The 20,787-nt window shown below is 49.1% G+C and overlaps 1 protein-coding gene across 7 annotated transcripts in view; it reads left to right on the top strand.

The window, feature by feature from the left end:
- Positions 1 to 20,787, top strand: part of RALGPS1 (Ral GEF with PH domain and SH3 binding motif 1) — a 233,640-nt gene that overhangs the window by 32,626 nt on the left and 180,227 nt on the right. For all 7 annotated transcript variants that reach the window (XM_037158690.2, XM_037158892.2, XM_037159020.2 and 4 more), the window contains exon 4: positions 7,716 to 7,766. In XM_037158690.2, the coding sequence (XP_037014585.1) occupies positions 7,716 to 7,766 (51 nt within the window). The remainder of the gene's footprint in view (positions 1 to 7,715; positions 7,767 to 20,787) is intronic.

Genomic DNA, 20,787 nt, shown 5'->3' with positions numbered 1-20,787 from the left:
CTGGCAAACATGAGAACAGGAGGGATCCAGAGTTTTCAGCTGGAGTTCGCTGGGAAGTTCGGTGGGTTAATGTGAGAACAGCGGCTGAAGCTGAGGATTTTGAGCACTCGAATGACCGATGAGTGGAAGAGCTCTGTGGACTGGCCCCTGTGCTCTCTTGAAACAGAGCCACCAGGGCGCGATTCCAGGACAAGGCTCCATGTCAATGTGAAAGTCAGTATGGGGTGGAGCCAAAACGATCAGGACAAGGGAAGTTAGGGTTAAGGAAAAGTAAAATTATAAATAAATAAACAAAATGTGTGTATGAGAAATCTCAGAAGCAACTGCATGCTTTTTAAAAAACAATATTATTTATTTTTAAACAGAAGGGAAGGAGAAAGAGAGGGAGAGAAGCATCAATGTGTGGTTGCCTCTCATGTGCCCCCTACTGGGGACCTGGCCTGCAACCCAGGCATATGCTCTGACTGGGAATCGAACCAGTGACCCTTTGGTTCACAGGCCTGCATTCAATCGGTCGAGCCACACCAGCCAGGGCAGCAGCTGCATGTTTTTGATACTATGTAAAGGCCACCAAAAGAACTGTATGAAGTTAGGAGAACTACGTAAAAAGTTCGGGAAAGCTGATTTTGCATAAAAATAAAGAAGATGAAATTATTTTTGTCAAATCTTTGAGTTATTATAAAAAATAGTAAGGAGAAGATTTCTATAGATAATGAAAGAATGCCAAAAAGACATGTGACAAAGGAGTTGGAAACTGTAATTCTCTATTTCAAACTAAGCTCAGAGACATTGAGATTGTGCTGTGAGCCTTCAACAACATAAATCTGAAGTAGAAAAATTTTAGGAATGAGGCGACAGAAGTTAGGAGAGAAGTGAGAATAAAAATACAATTCTGGAAATGAAAGTTGAACTGGAAGAAATATCAGAATAGATAAACATAAGAGAAAATACTTGAAGGCAGGAAAATTATTAATATCAAATGAAGGAGATAATAAGACTGAGAAAAAGTGACAAATATTGATGATAGGCAAAGAAGATACAACACACAGATAATAAAAATACCTGGAAGGGGAGAATAAAAAAGCAGTGGAACTGAACAGATGCTTAAACTACAATTTAAAGAACTTTCATAAAATAAAACAAAGATTCAAAATTATGTATCGAAAGAGCACGGGATAAAGGTGGCCACGTTGACCCAGAGTGGTCAGTTCCGTCGACCTGTTCTCGGTAACCTGCTGGATGTTAAAGGAAAAGAGAGTCCTTCGGGCATCTACGCAAAACAGCAGGCGGCTTATACGAGGAATAACATTGGATCACCATCACCCTTTTTGACAGAAGCAGTTTTTGCCGAAAGAAAGTAGAATAACAAATCAAGGAAAGAAAAGAAAATATGAGCCAAAACTTTTATGTTTGGCAAAACCTTCTAGAATGAAGGGCACTGCTAAACGATCATGAACACACAAGGCCTCAGAGAACATTCCTCCTGTGAGCCTTTCCAAGGAACCTGCTGGAAAACAGGCTCCAGGCAGTGAAAAGGATTAGGGACCCACCACTCCCAAGACTGGTGGAGAGCAACAAGCGCACGCTCACAGCAGAGTCCAGGCTTCCTAAGGATTAAACGGGAGAAGGTATGGTGTGTGATGGCTGTGTGCCCATGTAATAGGCACAGTATGACTAGTATATTTGGTGTACACTGTAAAAAAAGGAGAAAGGAGAGAAAATATGCAAAACTTTATAACTTCCCTCAGTGATTATATTGACAGAGTCAGCATCAGTGTTGTTGTTCTGAGACCACTGTGCGTATAATACAGGAGAAAGTAAGTGGCCAGTTATGGGGCACTGTAACCCTGTACACCCTGTGTCCTGGAGGCCAGGACGTTTGATCCGGAAGAAAGGAGATATAGATGTAGCACAGAAGAGTAAGTTAGGGGGAAAAACATTCTGAATTTGAATTTGAAATATCAGTATGAATTCCAGATTGTGGTCTTGGAATATTATTTGTCACTAAAAGACTCCACGGCTTCCCAGGTAGCTGGTTGGTCCCAAATCTGGGACAGGACACATTCGAGATAACCTGGTGCCTCCTTCCAGTACCAGCGAGGAAGCTGTCAGGGACTACTGGAGTCCTGTCAAAGGGACTCGGGGGCTAGCTAGAGGGGACTCCCTCTGCCCAGTGATGGGACAGCATGAGCTGGAAAAGGACAGTAATTGCAGTTGATTGAGACCCATCAGACAATAGGCCATCACTGGAGGATGATAGGGAGCCAATTTATTTTCTTAGAAACTGAGAAATATAAGGACAGAATCCAGTGTTTGTCCTGCATTTCACCTTTGAATTCTTCTGGGTAATCAAATAGCAGATGAGAGAGAGTTTCTCTCTGTTAATTTATTTCAGTTAATACATGGGAAAGAAGTGATAGAATTAGAAGAGCATCACTTTGTGACTTCATTGTGGGAATAGATCTAAGCATTGAACATCAGCAACCACTAACATCACAAAAGACGAGGAATTTTGTGCATCCCAATGAAACAGCGCAGCAGCGCTCACTCCCAGTCCTGCCGCTGGGTCCAACCAGTGTCTGACCAAGTCTGGGCGCAGCCGCCAGCTGGCAGGGAATGCCGAGGGCAGAGGAGCGTACCCACCTGTGCCACCGTGAGCGTGAACAGCCGTGGGGGTCGCACGGCAGGGTTCTTCAGCGGATGCGTTGTAAAGGACACAGATGGAGGGAGCACCTGTGAGTTAAAAGGACTTAAAAGCACGTATGAACTTTTAAAAAAGGCAAGAGGATGCTGTGGTGCCTTGGTAGGCACTGGGTTGACAAAATTGTGAAGACATTTGAGAAAAGTCAGGATGGTGGCAACTTTTGACAGGAGGAAGGGACTTGTGGTTGGGACCCGGCACACGAAGGAAGTCCGAGGCAACTTTTTTACATTGTGGTAAATTGCATGTAACAGAACATTTAGCATCCTAACAATATATTTTAAATCCCTATGCAAGGGTATGTTTATTGACTTGAGAGAGAGACACATACATACCCATTGATGCGAGGGAGAGACACACAGATTGGTGGCCTCCACCCGCACGCTGACCAGGGATCGAACTTGGAATCTAGGTGTGGGCGGGAATCCAGCCTGCAGCCTTCTGGTGTATGAGACGACGCCCCAACCAACTGAGCCACCCGGCCCGGTCTACACTCAACTATTTTTAAGTGTACAGATCAGTAGTATTAAGCCCATTCACAGTATTGTGTGGTATAATCTCTATATAGTCTTTAGAGCTGTATTCATTTCGAAAACCCAAAACTCTGTACCCATTAAACAACTCTCCATTCCCCACTGCCCTCAACGTCATCCCACGTTCTGTCTCTGTGAACTTGACTACTCTGGGCACCTCCCATAAGCAGAATCACCCAGCATGCGTCTTTCTGTGACTGGCTGATTTCACTCAGTGCGGCGTCCCGAGGTTCATGCACCTCGGGGCAGGTTGACATCAGAAGTTCCTTCCTTTTCATGCTGGATAACACTCCATTGAGCATGTGTGCCACACTTTTTTGTCTGTTCATCTATTGACTAGTGTGGCTATTTTTGGACCCGGGCGGTGGTTACAAGGTGTTTATTTATCATACTATGATAAGTCATCAAACCATGCCTTTGTTTAACTTGGTTTTCTGTAAGTATGTGATACTTCATAATAAAAAGGGTTAAAGTTACTTAAAAGGTTCTCATTTCTCCTGGGGGTGCTCTACAGGTAGGTTGCAGCCCCCTTATTCCTCAGTGACCGAAAGAAGCGAAAAGCATGCAGGAGCCTGTCTGTATCACCAACCGATCAGCCGTGGACATCTTTCTCGGGTGACGCGGACAGATCCAGTTCTCTGTTTTTAATGGCTGCAGGATGTTCCGGAGTCCGGGACATCACCATGAGTTCTTTTTTCCGACAGGTCCCTCTTGATGGCCTTTTAGATCGTTTCCAGTTTTTTGCTACTAAAAATAATGGTGCGGTAGGCCTCTATATTTCTATCTGTAGCGAAACGCAGACCTCCATGCAGAGTCTCCTTCTACACAAGTGCTTTTCTGCCTGTAGGCGTCGGGGTTGCTGGGCCAGCAGTGGGCTCATTTCACTTTTTAGGAGATGACATCACAGCACAGTGAATGATCCTGAAGCAAGACAAAATTGCTCTAAAAAAAATATTGAGATAACTAGCAGATTTTGAATGTGGACTGTATATTAGATGATACTGTTGTACTAATGATAAGTTTCCTGACTGTGATAAGTTTGCCATTATGTAAGCAGGTCATCTTGTTCTTGGAAAATAACATGCAGAAGGATTTAGGGGAGAAAAGTCATAATATTTGCATTTTACTCTCAAATGGTTCAGAAAAAATGTGTGTGTATAATTATATACATAGGCATAAAGCAAATGAGGGGAAATGTTAATAATTAGTTAAGGTAGGTGAAGGGTTCTAAGAGTTCATCATATTATTCTGGCAACTTTTTTGTAAGTTTGACATTAAAAAAAAATAAGTTAAAAACTTTTATGAGTTACTGCCAGATTACTTTCCAAGAAGAACAAACAAAGCAGCACACAGTCCCGTCAGCCCGGACGTCGCTGATGGATGACCGAGCGCATCTTCCTGTTCAGTTTGCATTCACTCGACTCCGGTTCTAAAACTGTGCCGGACGTGGGCTTCCCGAGGGCCTGGGAGGAGAAGCGGCCACGCGTCTTTGGAGCCGGCCGCTTCGTGTTCTGTGAGCCCTCCCACTTCTGTCCAGTGATCCGAACTCTCCCTCTTTGAGAGAGATCTGCCTGCATAAGCTTCCTCGCTGACTGGCCAACAGCCTTGGTTGTTGCTGGCAGTTTGTTTGGGGGCTGGGAGGCCCTTAAAGTGAGGTTGCATCTGGGAAGGGAGGGCCCAGGGCTGCTGCAGGAGAGGAACTGCATTTAACATGTGCAAGACATTTTTTCTTTCTGGCTGAGCAGCATTCATTTACCCACAAAATACCGCCTTTTTCATTAGGGCCACATTGTGCCGTGGTGCTGTAGGTCTCTCCATTCTGAAGGATTCATAGTGACAAAAATGTTTTGAGATATGCGGCGTTTGGCCATTTCCCTAAAAGGCTAGAATTTTAGGAGGAAGGAGGATGTGGGAGAAGGGGTCAGGATTGAGGAAAGCATTGCCAAGTGACTAGCTTAATTGGACATCCTGTGTTGAGGCTTCATTTCCAGAAATAAGGAAAGGCCATTAAGATGCTGGTTTGAGTGTTCTCATCAGCCCCAGTGCATGCTCCCCACCCCTCGGTTGTGCTGCTCAGAAATGAGTCTCGGGGTTTTGTGTTTCTGTGGAGGTGGCGCCACACCCCTGGGGGGTGCCCTTTCTCTCCAGGAAGCAGGGCCTCTCTGCAGGGAGGGCTGAGAGCTTGCTGCGGAGATAGACAGGACCTGAGCGCCACCCTCCAGCTTTGGGTGAAACGGTCTGCCTTGGCGTCCCCAGCTTTCCAGGGAGGATTGCTCACCAGCCACCTGGTTCCCAGGTGTTGGCTTTGTAGTAAAGTGCTCTGAAATTTGTAATTGGATGATTTTACCTGCATATTGATATATCCTTGCTCTGGATACTGCATCCTTTTTGGTTGGAATCGAGAGGATAGAAATGGAACCCTCTGAAAACCCTCAGATTGCATGTTTGGGACCAGCCAGTCTATTTTAAGCCTGGTGACCCCTGTTGATCTTGTTTGTTTTGAATAAAACTCTTGAATGCATTTTCTGATTTACGGTCAGCAGGGATCAGAATGTTTGAAACTTGGACCATTCAAAAAGTATATGAAACATGAAGTCGCTATTTTAATAAATCATTCGGAAATTCAGTAGCAAACCCTACAACTGATGGCAGGATGGAAAGGAAGTTTCCTCATTTTCACATTAGTGGACTTTTGGTCCTTTTCCTAAACGGCATTGCAAACATCCTGCCGGCTGTCCCGGACGGGGCGTTTGCTCGGGCTGTGGGGGAGATTTCCAAGGCCCTCTGCGCTCCTGGCTCAAATACGCTTTCACAAGGCCTTTCTGTTCCCTAGGATGGCAGAATTAACCCAGGTGTCGGCGCGCTTGGCCAACAATCTCCACGGGCCTGGGAGGAGGCATGCCAGTCTGTTTGCTCTGCCTCGGCCAGACACGCCGGCCTAGAGGCCTCAGGGCACAGTGGTCACTGGACACCCAGATTACGAGGGCCAGATCCATTCGTGCTGGTGTCCAATGCCCCCTCGCTGTTCGTGGGTGGACTGGGAGGTGGGAGAGGCCAGCTTCCCAGGTGCTTCACCCCCGTGCTACCCACTGTCTCCCTGCTGGGCTTCTGTTAGGGGAGGTGTCTCCCCTCTGTGCCCGTGAAGGGCACCAGCCTTTCAGAGGGGACGGAGGGGCTCCCCGCTGACGCCGCCTGCTTCCTTCCCTCCCTGCTCAGAGGTGTTCTCCCCCGTGTGCGTACGCAGAGCCTCTCTCCCCGTGCATGCACACCGAGCCCAGGCCCACTCCCAGCACACACGTGTGTAGAGAGCATATGTCAGGTGCCCGGCCTTCTGTGCCTTTTGTCTTGAATTTTCCCTGAGATCCTGTAAGATGGAGGTTGTCATTACTGTTTTCCAGATATGGCGCCTGACACTGGGAGAGCTGTCAGGTGTGACACAGAATATTGCTGTTAGGGGACAGCGCCAGACACGTACCCGCGCCCACGGATTTCAGAGCCCATGTTGGGTCCCTGGCATCGCGTCCTCCCCACTGACCTCTGTTGGGTGGACAGGGCCTTTTCTCGCATTCGGAGGTGGCCAAAGGCCGTTGGCTAGCCGTTCCCCGGGCTGTCACAGAGCGTCTGTGACCTGACACCTGGCACGCCCTGTGACCTGTGGAGACAGGCAGGTCTCTGGCCTGAGCAGTTGTTGGCAGTGATGCCTCTATTACGTTGCTCTGTGAGCTTCTAACGATGGGAACAGCCTTTTTTGACCAGACGTGTGCTTTCTGTGCCGACAGTGGTACTGCTTCTCAGGTAGTTGTGGTGAAGGATCTGTTGGTTTTCATTTCCAATCCACAGAACACTAATACTTTAAAAAATACGGTAAGAGTGTTGTGGTAACTTGCTATAAGTTTCCAAAAGGTTGCTCTCAAATTCTGTCGTTATCTCATGTACTGTGGGCTGTGGAATAAACAGTCTCTGGTCCCGCACTGGGCTGCAGGGGCGTCTTGAATGTCGTGCTACCATGTAATTTTGAGGAGCCTTAGACTTCAGAAGAAACAGACAATTTCTATAAACCACAATTTTAAAAAATTTAATTGAGAGTAATAGTGTCTCTGTTTAGCATTCTATTTTGTAGTATTGCCAACTTTTTAAAGTTACAAAAGTAATTCATGCTTGGAAAAAACTTAAATTGTACAAAAATATCCAAACTAAAAAATGTTCCCCTTCTTCTCGGTCCCACACTTCAAACTATTACCAATTCTTAAGTTGGACATTCATCTCACATCCAAGGAAGAAGGGTGTGGATCAAGATTTATGATGAGGGAAGAGATGGGAGAGGCTTTGAGAAATTTGCCTGTTTTTTTACTCTATTCTATCTTGATTTTTATTCAGCAGGTTAAGTGTAATTTTTAAGCATGTGTTACTGCTCCGTGTGGACTCAAAATCACGCAGCTGCCACCTCTGGGTTTTCTAATGTCTCCTCTCTTCTGTTGCAGAGCCAGATCACGCTGATGGACATCCCCGTGTTCAAAGCCATCCAGCCAGAGGTCTGTACCTTGTCCTTTGTGCCGTCCCCATAGCCACATCAGAGTGGCTCTGTTTCTTAGTTTCTCTCTCAAAGTCTCTGTGCACGCATGCGCCCCATTAAAGAGAGCACCCAGAGACGCCCCACTCCTGACAGTGCTCCCTCTCCGAGCCAGGTGTCCGGGCTCTCCAGAGAATGCCCCCACATCTTGCCCCCGTATCTGGCCCCCGTGTCTGGCCCCTGCATCTGGTCCCCTCTGGCAGGGCTTCGGCCCTGGTGCCCGTGGCCTCTGTGTCTGAGCCGAGTCCTGCCACACTAACTGCTTGTCCTAGGCTCCGCCTGCTGACGACAGTGCCCATCAAGAAGGGGGTGCGAGGGAACGTTTCTTCTAGAGAGTTTTCTTTTTGCAGACCCCTGATTCTGGTGGTTGCCTTGTGTCTAGTTTTGAAAACAGGTGCTCCAGTAAAACACACACGTGTTTATGTTTGATTGCACTGTGTGTTTGTAGAAGCAGTGTATTCAGTGGAGAAGAACAAGTTGACTCATTCAAGTTGATTTAAAAAAATTCCTGGAAATGCTTAGCAGTTGATAACGAGGCTTTATAGTTATTTCAGTCAGGGTTCTTTTTTGTTAGCAAATAATAGAAATGCATTTCAAAGTAGCTGTGATAGGCAGAAGAGGAATTTATTGCAGGGGTCAAAGGGCATTTCACAGAGAACATGGATGCGGCGTTCAGGCCACCTAGAGAACCATCCAGTATACAAGCCATCTTTGCTTCTTGCCCCCGCTTTTCCCTCTCCTTCTGCCTTCTGCCTTCACTCCTGGCTGCCTGCGTGGTTTAACACGGCCTCCCCACAGGGCCCGCCTTTACGTGGTTCTCACTTAAGCCACCTGCTAGACCGAGACCAGCAACTCTCAGCCCAGCCCAGCAGAGCCGTGTGTCTCGTGAGGGTTCAGTGACTGAGGTCAGGAGTGCGTGGCCAAGACAAGCAAGCACAGCGGAGGGGCCAGCCTCATGAGTGGGTACAGATTTCAGAGAGAAGGGGTGTAGAGATATGTCAAAACGTGTCTGCTGCGAGCAAAACTGTCTGCTGTGCGTTCCAGAACACTCCTAACGTGCTCTTCTTACACTAGGGCAGCTGTCAGGACTGAGAGAGGCAGCTCTGAACACAAAGTGAACAGAGCACCAGGCCTCTGGGAGCAGGTATCTGACCTGCGCGGTGGCCGGCCTTCTGGCATCTCCGGGCCACACTGGAAGAAGTTGTCTTGGGCCGCACGTTAAATACGTTGCAACACGTAATGACAAAAAAAAATCTCATCGTGTTTTAAGTACATCTGCGATTCTGTGTTGGCCCGCATTTGCAGCCATGCTGGGCCGCATGCGGCCTGCAGGCCACCTGTTGGACACCCCTGCGAGAGATCAGGAAGGAACTGGCGTGGGCGGCTGCCGTCAGCATTTACGTGAGGACAGGGCAGTGACCTGTGCTCTGTGCGTGTGTGCGCACGCGTGTCCTGTCCATCAGGTTTGGGGAGCAGAGCTGTTTGCTTTCTTGAATTGGCTGACTTCCAGGCTCTTTCCGTTTCATCTAACGTGGAGTTATCTGTCCTTTCTAATTAAAACGATGGAAACAACTCACTCACTACCTCTTGGAGCCTTTTGGGGAAGTAGTGGGTTGATGGTCACCTTAGTTCTCAGCCGGAACTATTTCTTTATTTTTTTAAAATATATTTTATTGACTATGCCTTTACAGTTGTCCTATTCCCCCTTCATTCCCCTCCACCCTGCACACCCCTCCCCCACCATTCCCTTTAGTTTATGTCCATGTGCCACAAGTTCTTTAGATTTTATGTTTTCCATACCGTTCTTGCCCTCCCCCATCTATTTTCTACCTACTGTCTATGCTACTTATTTTCTGTACCTTCTCCCCCCTTCTCCTCCTCCCACTCCCCTGTTGCTAACCCTCCATGTGATCTTCATTTCTATGGTTCTGCTCCTGATCTAGCTGTCCTCTTAGTTTGCTTTTGTTTTAGGTGTGGTTGTTAATAACTGTGAGTTTGCTGTCCTTTCACTGTTCATATTTTTTATCTTCTTTTTTTAGATAAGTCCCTTTAACATTTCATATAATAAGGGCTTGGTGATGATGAACTCCTTGAACTTGATCTTATCTGAGAAGCACTTTATCTGTCCTTCCATTCTAAATGAAAGTTTTGCTGGATAGAGCAATCTTGGTTGTAGGTCTTTGGATTTCATGACTTGGAATACTTCTTTCCAGCCCCTTCTTGCCTGTAATGTTTCTTTTGAGAAATCAACTGACAGTCTGATGGGAACTCCTTTGTAGGTGACTGTCTCCTTATCTCTTGCTGCTTCTAATATTCTCTCCTTCGTTTTAATCTTGGCTAATGTAATGATGATGTGCCTTGGTGTGTTCCTTCTTGGGTCCAACTTCTTTGGGACTCTCTGAGCTTCCTGGATTTTCTGATCGTGGTCGCTGCTTAGCTTTGATCTGCAGTGGTTCAGACGTTTGGATCTTTATTTGTGTCCCATTGGGGAGGGCAGCCCAGTGTGCTGTGAGCCCTGAACTCCGAACCTGCATGTGCCCAGGGAGAATGGGATGGCCGCTCAGGCTGACTGTGGGAGGGGAGGGGTGGGGAGTTCTTCAGAGGCACAAGGAGGGGCAGACCAAGACTGTCCCCCAGGGCACTGCAGTTTGGAAGGCACCTCATCTAAGGCATAGCTGGTTTCAAGTTGTGACAAGACATTAAGGTAGAGGCGTTTTGCTTTCAAGATCCTATGAGCCTGGAGAAGTGGTTCTGCATTGTGGCTGTGCAGCAGAATCACCCGGGCGGCCTCTGGGACACGGGGTGCCCAGACGCCTCCCAGACCGCTGAGTTGGCATCTGTGGGTCGGGGTCCAGGACCCAGCCAACCCTATTTTGTGAAAGCTCACCAGAGGATTCTGGGGCAGAGTGGAGATTAAGAACTAGTTGCTTTGAGGTATCTGGAGAAACCCCAAACTTGAATGCCTTGGATCTATGATACGTTAGCTAAAAATGGAAGCATTTGTTCCTCATTGTCATTGTCAACATTGTGGTTAAAAGGAGGACCCTGGAAGCTACCCCAGCTTTTTCACTGTTCTTATTTTTGTTAGCAAACTGAAAACTAGAATTGTTTCCCCTTGAAGATGCCCACCACATTGTGGCCGGACCACCCCAGAGTTGGAAGGACATGAATAGGGGACAGTTTTAAGTTTGTTGTGGAAAGACTTTCAGGAAGCAGAGGCCAGCATCTGAGAGCAGGATGGGCCCTGTGCGTGACCTGGGCTCCCCGAGGGCGAGGAAGCCTATGGACTGGTGCTGTTGGGGCCTGGCTGTGCGTCAGTCAGTGGGGGTGAAGGGGGTGGGGTTGGGTTCTGCCAAGAACCCAGATGCCTGGGCTTCATCCCTAGAGGTTCTGATTCCAGGGGTGAGAGTGGGCTGGGAGCCTGTGTTCTGGTCAGTCAGTCAGTCACTGGTTCTTTTGATGCCTGCATTGTCCTGCCTCCAACCAATGGGAGCCCTTTTGTGTCATCTCCTGTAGCAGCATGACCTGTTCATTTTTAATGACGTCCTTCCTCTTTGGGACAAGAGATGACCAGTGTGCTGTTGTGCATTTCCTCCTGAAGACCTGGATGCGGGCTTTCACTCCTTCAGGGGTGCTGGCTTCTTTTAGTGGGGAAGGGTATTTGGAAACCAGCACCTGGGTGCGGGGGCGTCCATTGCTGCTGGGTTGCTAGGTCTTTTTAGTGGACAGGGCCAGGACATGTTTATTTTTTGAAAGGAAAACTCATGAGATTGTAAGTAGGTCAGGTGATATCATTTCTTCACAATTCTTCCCTCCTCATCCTTGTTGCAACTTCCCTGTGGGTGGCGTACGTTGCCCCCTTGTATAGATTTTGGGCTTGGCCCTGTGACTTAGGCATAAGCGGTAGTAATGCAAGTGGTGAACTGAGGTGGTAAGAGGCATGACAAGCTTCTACCCGTCCTCTTGGAATTCCCACCCTCCCTGGTGTACCGGTAGCTGTTGCTCTTTCAGCTTGAATCCCAAACCCAAAGCCTGAATTCCAGCCCAGCCCAGCTCAGCCCGGCCCAGGCCAGGCCAAGGGAGCCCAGCAGAGGTGACTGAACTGCAGTCACTCTGCAGACCTACAGCTTGGAATAAACATTGTTGCTGTAAGCCTCTGAGATTGGAGGGTTGGGCGTTATACCACGTTATCTTGTAGAATCATGACCAACACAGTGTTGCTCTTGCCATTCCCAATCTAACATTACAGGGTTGTTAAATTCCCTTGATTTTTATATGTTGTTTTTGACATTGACAGTTCCATCCTAACAACATTAAATTATTACTTTTTCATATTATCCCGTCACATATAAAGTTTAAAATAACAATATTGATATTACAATAACCTGCAGACTACTGTTAAAGCTTAACATTTCTTTGCAATTCTAACTGTCCTCAGTTCTTCTTCTTATTTTCTCTCCCTCCACTCCTGCCACTGACCTGCTGCACCCAGGGGGGCCGCCCTCTGTCACTTCCCCCGAAGGCCTTTGGAAGCACCAGGGTGGAAAAGGAGGGTTACGTGCATGCACTTGGTTCTGGAGATCTGCTTCCTGAGAGCCCCTGCTGTTATCCCCATGCCCAGAACATAGTAGATGCTCAGTAAACATTTGTTGACTGAGTGGAGAATGCGTGGATGACTGAACGAGGGAAGTGCTGTAGCAGAACGCTCTCTGGCTGTGCTTGGGCACACTGCCAGAGGGAGGAGTCCCAGTCCAGGGACATTACTACGAGGGTGCCTGTTCTGCGGTGTCACCGCTTTCCCCAAAGCAAGGGTTTTGCCTGGTGAGCTCAGCCTTTGAAGACTCAGGTTTCCAAATGCTGTCGATAACAGGGTAGAGCTGGCGTCTGCTCCTTTCGGCAAGGGGGCCTGTGAGAGCATCATCCCAGGGCTTAGAGGAAGCCAGGCAGACGGTGAGTTAAGGATTGGCAGAGAGCAAGGAAAATGGAAGTTAGCAAATATGGAACCATGACGGCCCCGTTCCCTGGTGACTCCAACAAGTGAAAATTTTTATCAAAAATTGGCGAGTTAACCCAGATACAACGCTGCAGTATAATAGCTCACAGCTGTGTTTAACTTACAAGCTGTGGCCTAGAACCCTCTTACCACTGTGGTGGATCGGGTTGCGGGGGCTGGGTGGGTTCCTCCTGGCCAGGGGCTGCGGTCAGGGCGAGGGGCCAGGGCGAGGGCTGCACTGTGAAGGGCATCTCTCGGAGGGGCCCACTGGCTGCAGCCTTGCCTTGCGAGAAAGCACATTGTCAGGGTGGCACTTTGTCTCCCTACCAAACAGACCCGTCGTTCTGCCCAGCTCCCAGGCTGTGGCCTGGAAGGTCCAGCGTTTCTCAGAAGCCAGTTTAAATGTCAGCACTGTTTTTGTCATTAGTTTCAACACGGAGCAGCATCAAGGGGGAGCTGCCGTTCTTCGAATGTGCTGACAGTGAGCACAGTGAGCACAGTGCGCAGGCTCCGCAGGCTCCGCAGCCCAGGGTGCCAGCCAGGCCCAGCCGCCAGGCCTGCTCGCCCCACACGGTGTGCCGACCAGCACGGCTGGATCCAACAGAGCTGGGTCTGCTCCCAGTGTTGCCCTTTCCAGCTCGGACTCCGGACCAGTTACTGCTCACTCTCCTTGTGCCTTACTGTCCTGGCATGTAAAATGGGGGAAATCGTGGTTTTTACCTTGCAATGGTCACGTGAGCACTGAGCTCAGAGCCCGCATGCAGTGAGTGCCAGGTAACCTGCCGCCCTATTTCCCACCAGTGCCAGTCTGAATAGGCGCTACATGTTACGATGTGAGGGCGTGCTCAACGGGAAGTTCAGCGGTGACCGTGTGGGAGCCAGTGGCTGAGAACAGGTGGCACTTGTGGTAGCACAGTGGTGAAGAGCACAGGACTCAGAATCTGTCAGACCCGAGCTCTCAGGCTGACCGGCCCCTGGATGGTGGGGGCTGAGGTCTGACGCACACTTGCGCCCCGGTGTTTGGAGGGGCCTGTGGGCATGGGGCAGGGCGGCTTGCGCTGCCTTGGGGTTGGGGCTTGGACATGGAGCCTCGGAGGCTGAGAGGGCTCGTATCTTGTGGGCGGTTTGGGGAATGGGAAGGGAGTTGGGGAGGGCATTGCAGGTAGAACGGCTGGCTCCTTGAAAAGGCAGATGATCTCTTGAGCGAAACTGCCTTTGGTGCAGGCGCCTGGGGAGGAGAAAAGCTGAGCCTGCGTCCGTGCTCCTCGAGGGCATTGCTGCTGGACGCTGCCAGGTCAAGGCTCGCCCCGGAGTCGGCGCGTCATTCTCTGCCCACTGGCACTGGGGCATGCAGGGTCGCGGAGGCACGCAGGTGGGTGTCCAGCGGGCCTGAGTGTGATGCACAGGAACTGCAGCGGGTAGCACATTGGGGAAGGCGAGAAGCTTTTCTACGTGCCTCTGGTTTTTTCCAGTTGTCTCGCCGCCCTGCCTGCACTGCTCCATCCCCGCTGCCACACCTCGCAGAGGCCAGGCGGCCTTCATGTCTGTCATCCACTCGTCAGTCGGCTGCACTTCCTGCTGGACAAAGGCAAAGGGGACATTGACCCAGTCCAGTGGGGGCAGAATGTGAACAAACAGTGGACAGGAAGTGTTTGGGGACTGTAGGGGGATCAAGGGTGGGCGGGAGGCGGAGCTTTATCTTGTTAACTTTGGGGGGTTCACTGAAGGACTTCAAAAGGGGCGTGGTACGGCAGCTTTGTATTTTAGGAAGTTCATTCTGACCAACTGAGGCAGAGCCGACCGCAGTCAGGGAGACTGGTGAGCAAGCTTCACCACAGCCCGTGTGTGGCAAGGGTGGTAGGAACAAGGGGCGAGGGGGCCTGGTGCTGTCTGGTTAGGAGGCGGCCGTCAGAGCCGAGACAGGGAGAAATGGGAGAGAAAGCAGTGGGCTGTGCATTTGGGGAGTAGAAGGAAGAGCAGAGGTCAAGAAGGGGGCAGCGAAAGTGGCCCCAGGGAGAGGAGGAGGCCCAGGGGAGTGTCCCAGAGGTGTGGCCGGGCGGTCCGCACTGTTCTGCCTGGTGGGAAGGGAGGCCAGAGGCTTGGAGAGTGCCAGTGGTCTAGAAGAGTCGGAAAGGGCTGAGGGACCAAAAGTCAAGCAGCGGACAAAGCAGAGGTTTGACCAGGAGTAGGGGAGTGAGAGAGACGCCAGGGGTCCACGCAGGGGGAAGGGGCTCAGAGTTTAGGGTCCTGGAGGTGGGATACGGGTGACTGTGCTTGAAGGGGTGATGGCTATGCCTTTTCCATGGCTGCAGTGGAGAGAAGGTAAAGGTCTTTCTGGGAGGAATTGAGGTACCCTATGACCCAGGGGTGAGAAGTCGCACCACCCAGTTAGTGACGTCTCTAGAGATGACAGCAGAATAGAAGAAGAGAAGATAGCCAGAGCTAAAGGAATGAGGACATCCTGTGGTCGAGAGCTGACAGCAATGTGGAGGGAGATGGAGGTGGCAGGAAGTGAAGGCTATGGGGCGGGACTGGGAGCCTCATGAGGTGAGGAACCAGTGTCACCAGGACCTGCCACTTGGGTTAAGGCACAGGCCAGGTGCTCAGTGTTAGCAGAAGGCAGGCACAGGGTGGTCTGGGTGGGCGTGCCCTCCTCCTTACTGTGGCCCTGGAGGGAGCCTGGTACCTGAAGGGAAAGGCAGAACCTAGAATGAGAGATAGGAGCAGCATTCACAGATGTCTTGGAACATTGTCCAGACAGAGCTCATGTCCCTGGGGGCACTGGCTCTAGAGAGATTTGGCGGCACCCCTTCCCTATCAGAACTGGACTCCAGAGCGCTACCTGCCCAGCATCTGCTGGCTGGTGGGAGGGCCGGCCTGCAGGAGCGAAGACTCCCCGCCAGGGCGGGCGATTTCTTCTGGGCCTCGGGCTGACTTGCTGCAGTTCAGGGAAACACTGCCTGTGGTTCAGGAACCCAGCCCTCTGGCCTTCTGTCTGGATGCTGTTTGCCTCTCTGAAGACACGGGCATTCCAGAAGGCCGAGGTCAGTGTTGGATGCCGGACAGACCCTGTGTGTCTTTACTGCTCCTTGGACGCACAGCTCTGGGCCCTGGGAGAAGGCGAGAGCTTTGCCAGCAGGCACTTATTTGTGAAGAGGAGATTGGTTTCGCTGACATCATTAAAACCCCTCTCTCAGGTCACACACTGGGCAGTTTTCTTAGATCATTTTCCTCCACTGCCCCAGGCTGGCCTAAGTACTGCCACCTCTTGGATCACACCTCCCCAGGGGCAATCCTGTCCCCCCAGCCTCCTCTCAGCGTCCAGAGACATCTTTCCAAAGCCAGAGTTTGACTGCTTCTGCGTCTGGCCTTGCACTCTCCGAGGCTCCCCACTGCTCTGAGTATGCAGACCCACCCGCCAGACTCTGCCTGGTAGGCCAGCAATAGCCCTCATGGCCTCCAGGGCCCCAGCTCCCGGCAGCCACCTCGGTTCCCATCGCAGCGCCTTCCTACCATGCGCTGTGTGCTGTGCCCTCGGCCTGGAATGCTCTTCTCTTCCCTCTAGCAGCCACCCCTCCTGGGCCCTCAGGAGATGAGGTGAGCAGCTTAGAGCCCCAGGGGAGTGCAGCTTCCCTCATGTTCCCTCCCGCCCACCACCCACTGCTTCTCCAATGTAGCACTCTTCCCTACTGTGCTGAAGTGTCCTGACTTTTAAAAGTTGAATAATTACTTTGTGTCAAGTCTGTCTCCCCCCGGATTATAAACTCCATTTACACAGGGGTCACAACAGTCCCATCCCCCATATCTGGTGACCCAGTACAGTGCCAGAACAGTTACTTGTTCACTGCATTTAGGATGTAGTAGTAGTAGTGGTAACACGGAATCCTCCTGACTTCTGCGCCGCACTGCTTCCCTTTGTTAAGAAAACTGACTTAGGTCGTGAGGGCACAGGCCACGTCCCCTCCGGCTGGGCCACGGCATGGGTGGGGTGGTGGTGCTGGCCTAATGCTCCGCAGGGCTGATGTGAGAGCCGGAAGCCTTAGCTCTTTCTTCTGTTACTGCTCTGAGTTTGCATTTGTTATTTGCTTTTCGGTTCCTAGTGACTGCTCTATTCTTTATAACAGTTTCTTGTGACAACAGAAGCAAAGTGGAAACGGGCTTCTTCCAGCTCCATTCATGGTGGAGGCAGAGGCTGGAGGCCCTCTCTGGATAGAGGGCGGGGGGGCCTGCTCGGGCCCTGTTGCCCTGGGCTGTAGGCACAGGCTGGCAGCGCGTTCGATTAGATGAAACCAGCTTTGCAACTTCCAGAATCGTTTTTTTTTCTTCCTTCTTGAGTGTGGATATGACATTCGTTCTGGTTAGAAACCAAATTTTCTTTTAAATGAATTAATAACACAAAACAGAACCTTTGGTAAACAGCTCTTTTTGTCTGCGAGGACTTGGCACGTGGTAGTGATTTTTGTCTGCAAGGAAACAGGGTTCGTTTGGGCCCTGGCGACCAGGTCAGCTGCCTGATTCCAGGCAGTTTGGAGCAGTGGGAGGATCCTGAGCTTTCAAGGCAGGAAGGCCTGTGTTTGCACCCTGGCTCTGCTGCTCTCTGGCAAGCGCCTTCACCGTGCAGGGCCTCCATGCCCTTATCTGTGAGTCAGAGATGCCACCCCTCTCATGTGCCGTGCCGGTCACAGGAGACAGCACAGGCTGCCGGCCTGGCCCACGGCGGAAACCGCCAAGTGCGGCAGAGAAAGGCCCCGGGAAGACCTCTGCCATCACTCCCGCCCTCTTACTCCAACCACGGAGTCTGGCCCTCTGTGAGACAGTGCTCACCGCTGATGGTGGAAGAAGTGGGAGGCAGACAGAACAGCATTTCTTTCTGTAAGGCCCGGGGCTTACGAGCTTGTCTCTGGAGTGAGAGGGCCTGTGTCTGCATCTGTGTCAAGGCACGTAGCCTGTCCAGGCCTCGGCTTCCACACGTGTCAGACAGAGATGATGATGTGAAGGCCTCCAAAAACCACGTGAGGACTGCCTGAAATGTGCTTTCAGCTTTCGTGAGGCTTAGGGGACATGTGATAAACCACGTAAATAAAGCCAACAGTGCGATGAGTTTGGCTGTGTGTATGTACCTGTGAGACCATCATCAAATCAAGAAACTAAACATACCCACCACTCAGAAGATACCCTCTTACTCCTTGCAGCACCCCCCCAACTCCCCCTGCCATCCTGCAGTCAGGTGGTCCTGGAAACGTGCTCCCGTTTCAGAATCGTTGCGGCTGTCCCCTCACATTCCTGTGTGAGTTTTAGGCTCAGCGTGTCAAGTTTATGAAAAGCCTCACGGGCTGCTGATTGTGATTACACTGAATCTGTAGATCAGTTGGGGGAGAACTGGCGTCCTGACACCGTGGACGGGCACGTCGGCCCTGCGCACAGCCTGTGTCCCTGCGCATTCGGCCCTTGCTCACCTCGGGGACGTCACGCAGCTTTCAGCGCGGATCTCACCCATCTCGCGTCAGATTTATTCCTAAGTGTTTTCTATGCTGTTGTAAATGGTATTTTATTTAAGTTAAATTCCACTTTCTCATCATGAGTTAATAGAAATATGACTTGTTCTTTAAAATTGACCTTGTATCCTACAACTTTGCTAAACTTACTTATTCCAGTAGATTTTTTGTAGACTCTGTAGGGTTTTCTGTGCAGATGGTGATGTCCCTGCGAATAATAAGTCTCGTTCCTTTCTTCTCCCCCAATCAGTGTGCCTAAGTTTGTTGATTTTATTGATGTACAAAAAAGGTTTTGGTTCCATTAATTCTTTTCTGTTGATTTTCCATTTTCTAATCCATTGATTTCTGTTCATATTTTTAATAATTTCCTTCTGCTTATTTTGAGTTTAATTTGCTCTTCTAGTTTCTTAAAGTAGAAGCCAAGATCCGTAATCTGAGACCTTTCTTCACGTCCCATGGAGGCAGCTGGTGTTAGAAATTTCCCTCCAAGCGCTGCTTTCGCTTCTGCCCCAGCATTTTGGTATTTGGGGGATTTCATTTCCATTCAGTTCAGAATACTTTCTAACTTTCCATTTGATTTTTTTTGACCCATGAATTATGTAGAAATTTGTTATTTTGTTTCCAAATATTCGGGAATTTTTTAGGTATTTTATGCCTTTGATTTCTAATTCTGTTTTGGTTAGAGAACATACTTTGTACAAGTATTTTAAACTTATTGAGGTTTATGTTATGGCACAGAACTCGGTTGGTCTCGGGTGAGTTCTGAGTGAGCTTGAAAAAGATGTGCACTTGTCTGTCCGGCACAGCGCCCTCTGAGTGTAGTTTAGGTCGGGCTGGTTCAGGGCGCCGTCGAGGTCTTCCGTGTCCGGATTCCTACTCGTCGTTCCGTTACCCGTTGAGAGGAGAGTTACTGAAATCTCCTGCGGCGATTGTAGATTTGTCAAATATTCTTTTAGTTCTATCAGTTTTTGCTTCATGAATTTTGAAATTCTGTTACTAGCTGCATAAACATTTATTATTGTTATGTCTTCCTATTGAATTAACCCTTTATCATCATGAAATGATCTGCCTTATCCCTGGTAGTATTCTCTGCGGTGAAATTCACTTTGTTAGAGAATGTAGCCATCTTTCTTCTCATCAGTGTTAGCGTGTGCTACGATCTGAATGTTTGTGTCCCCCCTAAATCCAAATATTGAAATCCTGACTCCCATGAGGATGGTATTAGGACGTGGGGCCTTTGGGCAAAGCTCTCATGGTTGGGATTAGAGGCCTTGTCAAAGAGACCTCAGAACACTGGCTCATTCCTTTCCCCGTGGAAGGACACAGTGAAATGACAGTCTACAAACCAGAAATTGGGCCCTGAGCAGACCCTGAGTCTACCAGCATCTTGATCTTGGACTTCCCAGCCTTCAGAGCCATGAGACACACATTTCTGTCCTTCAGAAACCACTGCGTTTATGGAGTTTTTGGCACGGCCGTCTGAGTGGACTAAGATGGAACAATATGTATTTTTCATCCTTTCACTTTCGCCTATTGGTATCTTTATATTTAGAGTGTGTTTGTTGTAGGCAGTGTATAGTTGATTCCTGCGTTTTTATCTAGTGTAACAATTTCTGCTTTTTTTAACTTTTATTTTATTATTTTTATTTTTTTATATATTTTATTGATTATGCTATTACAGCTGTCCCATTTTCCCCCTTCACTCCCCTCCGCCCTGCACACCCTCTCCCACACACATTCCCCCCCTTTAGTTCATGTCCATGGGTCCTACATATGAGTTCTTTGGCTTCTACATTTCCTATACTATTCTTACCCTCCCCTTGTCTATTTTTTACCTACCATTTATGCTACTTATTCTCTGTACCTTTTCTCCCTTCTCTTCCTTCCAATCCCCTGTTGATAACCCTCCATGTGATCTCCATTTCTGTGGTTCTGTTCCTGTTCTAGTTGTTCACTTAGTTCGCTTTTGTTTTTGTTTTAGGTGTGGTTGTTAATAACTGTGAGTTTGTTGTCATTTTATTGTTCATATTTTTATCTTCTTTTTCTTAGATAAATCCCTTTAACATTTCATATAATAAGTGCTTGGTGATGATGAGTTCCTTTAACTTGACCTTATCTGGGAAGCACTTTATCTGCCCTTCCATTCTAAATGATAGCTTTGCTGGATGGAGTAATCTTGGATGTAGGTCCTTGCCTTTCATGACTTGGAATACTTCTTTCCAGCCTCTTCTTGCCTGTAATGTCTCTTTTGAGAAATCAGCTGACAGTCTTATGGACACTCCTTTGTAGGTAACTGTCTCCTTTTCTCTTGCTGCTGTTAAGATTCTCTCCTTATCTTTAATCTTGGCTAATGTAATTGTGTTGTGCCTTGGTGTGTGCTTCCTTGGGTCCAACTTCTTTGGGACTCTCTGAGCTTCCTGGACTTCCTAGAAGTCTATTTCATTTGCAAGATTGGGGAAGTTCTCCTTCATTATGTTTTCAAATAAGTTTTTAAT

The sequence above is a fragment of the Artibeus jamaicensis genome, unplaced genomic scaffold (genome assembly GCF_021234435.1).
Source record: "Artibeus jamaicensis isolate MK-2021 breed Jamaican fruit bat unplaced genomic scaffold, CSHL_Jam_final contig_471, whole genome shotgun sequence".
In the NCBI taxonomy this organism is placed as follows: Eukaryota; Metazoa; Chordata; class Mammalia; order Chiroptera; family Phyllostomidae; genus Artibeus; species Artibeus jamaicensis.
Note: the sequence above shows the minus strand (reverse complement) of the source record. Positions and strands in the feature narration are given on the sequence as shown.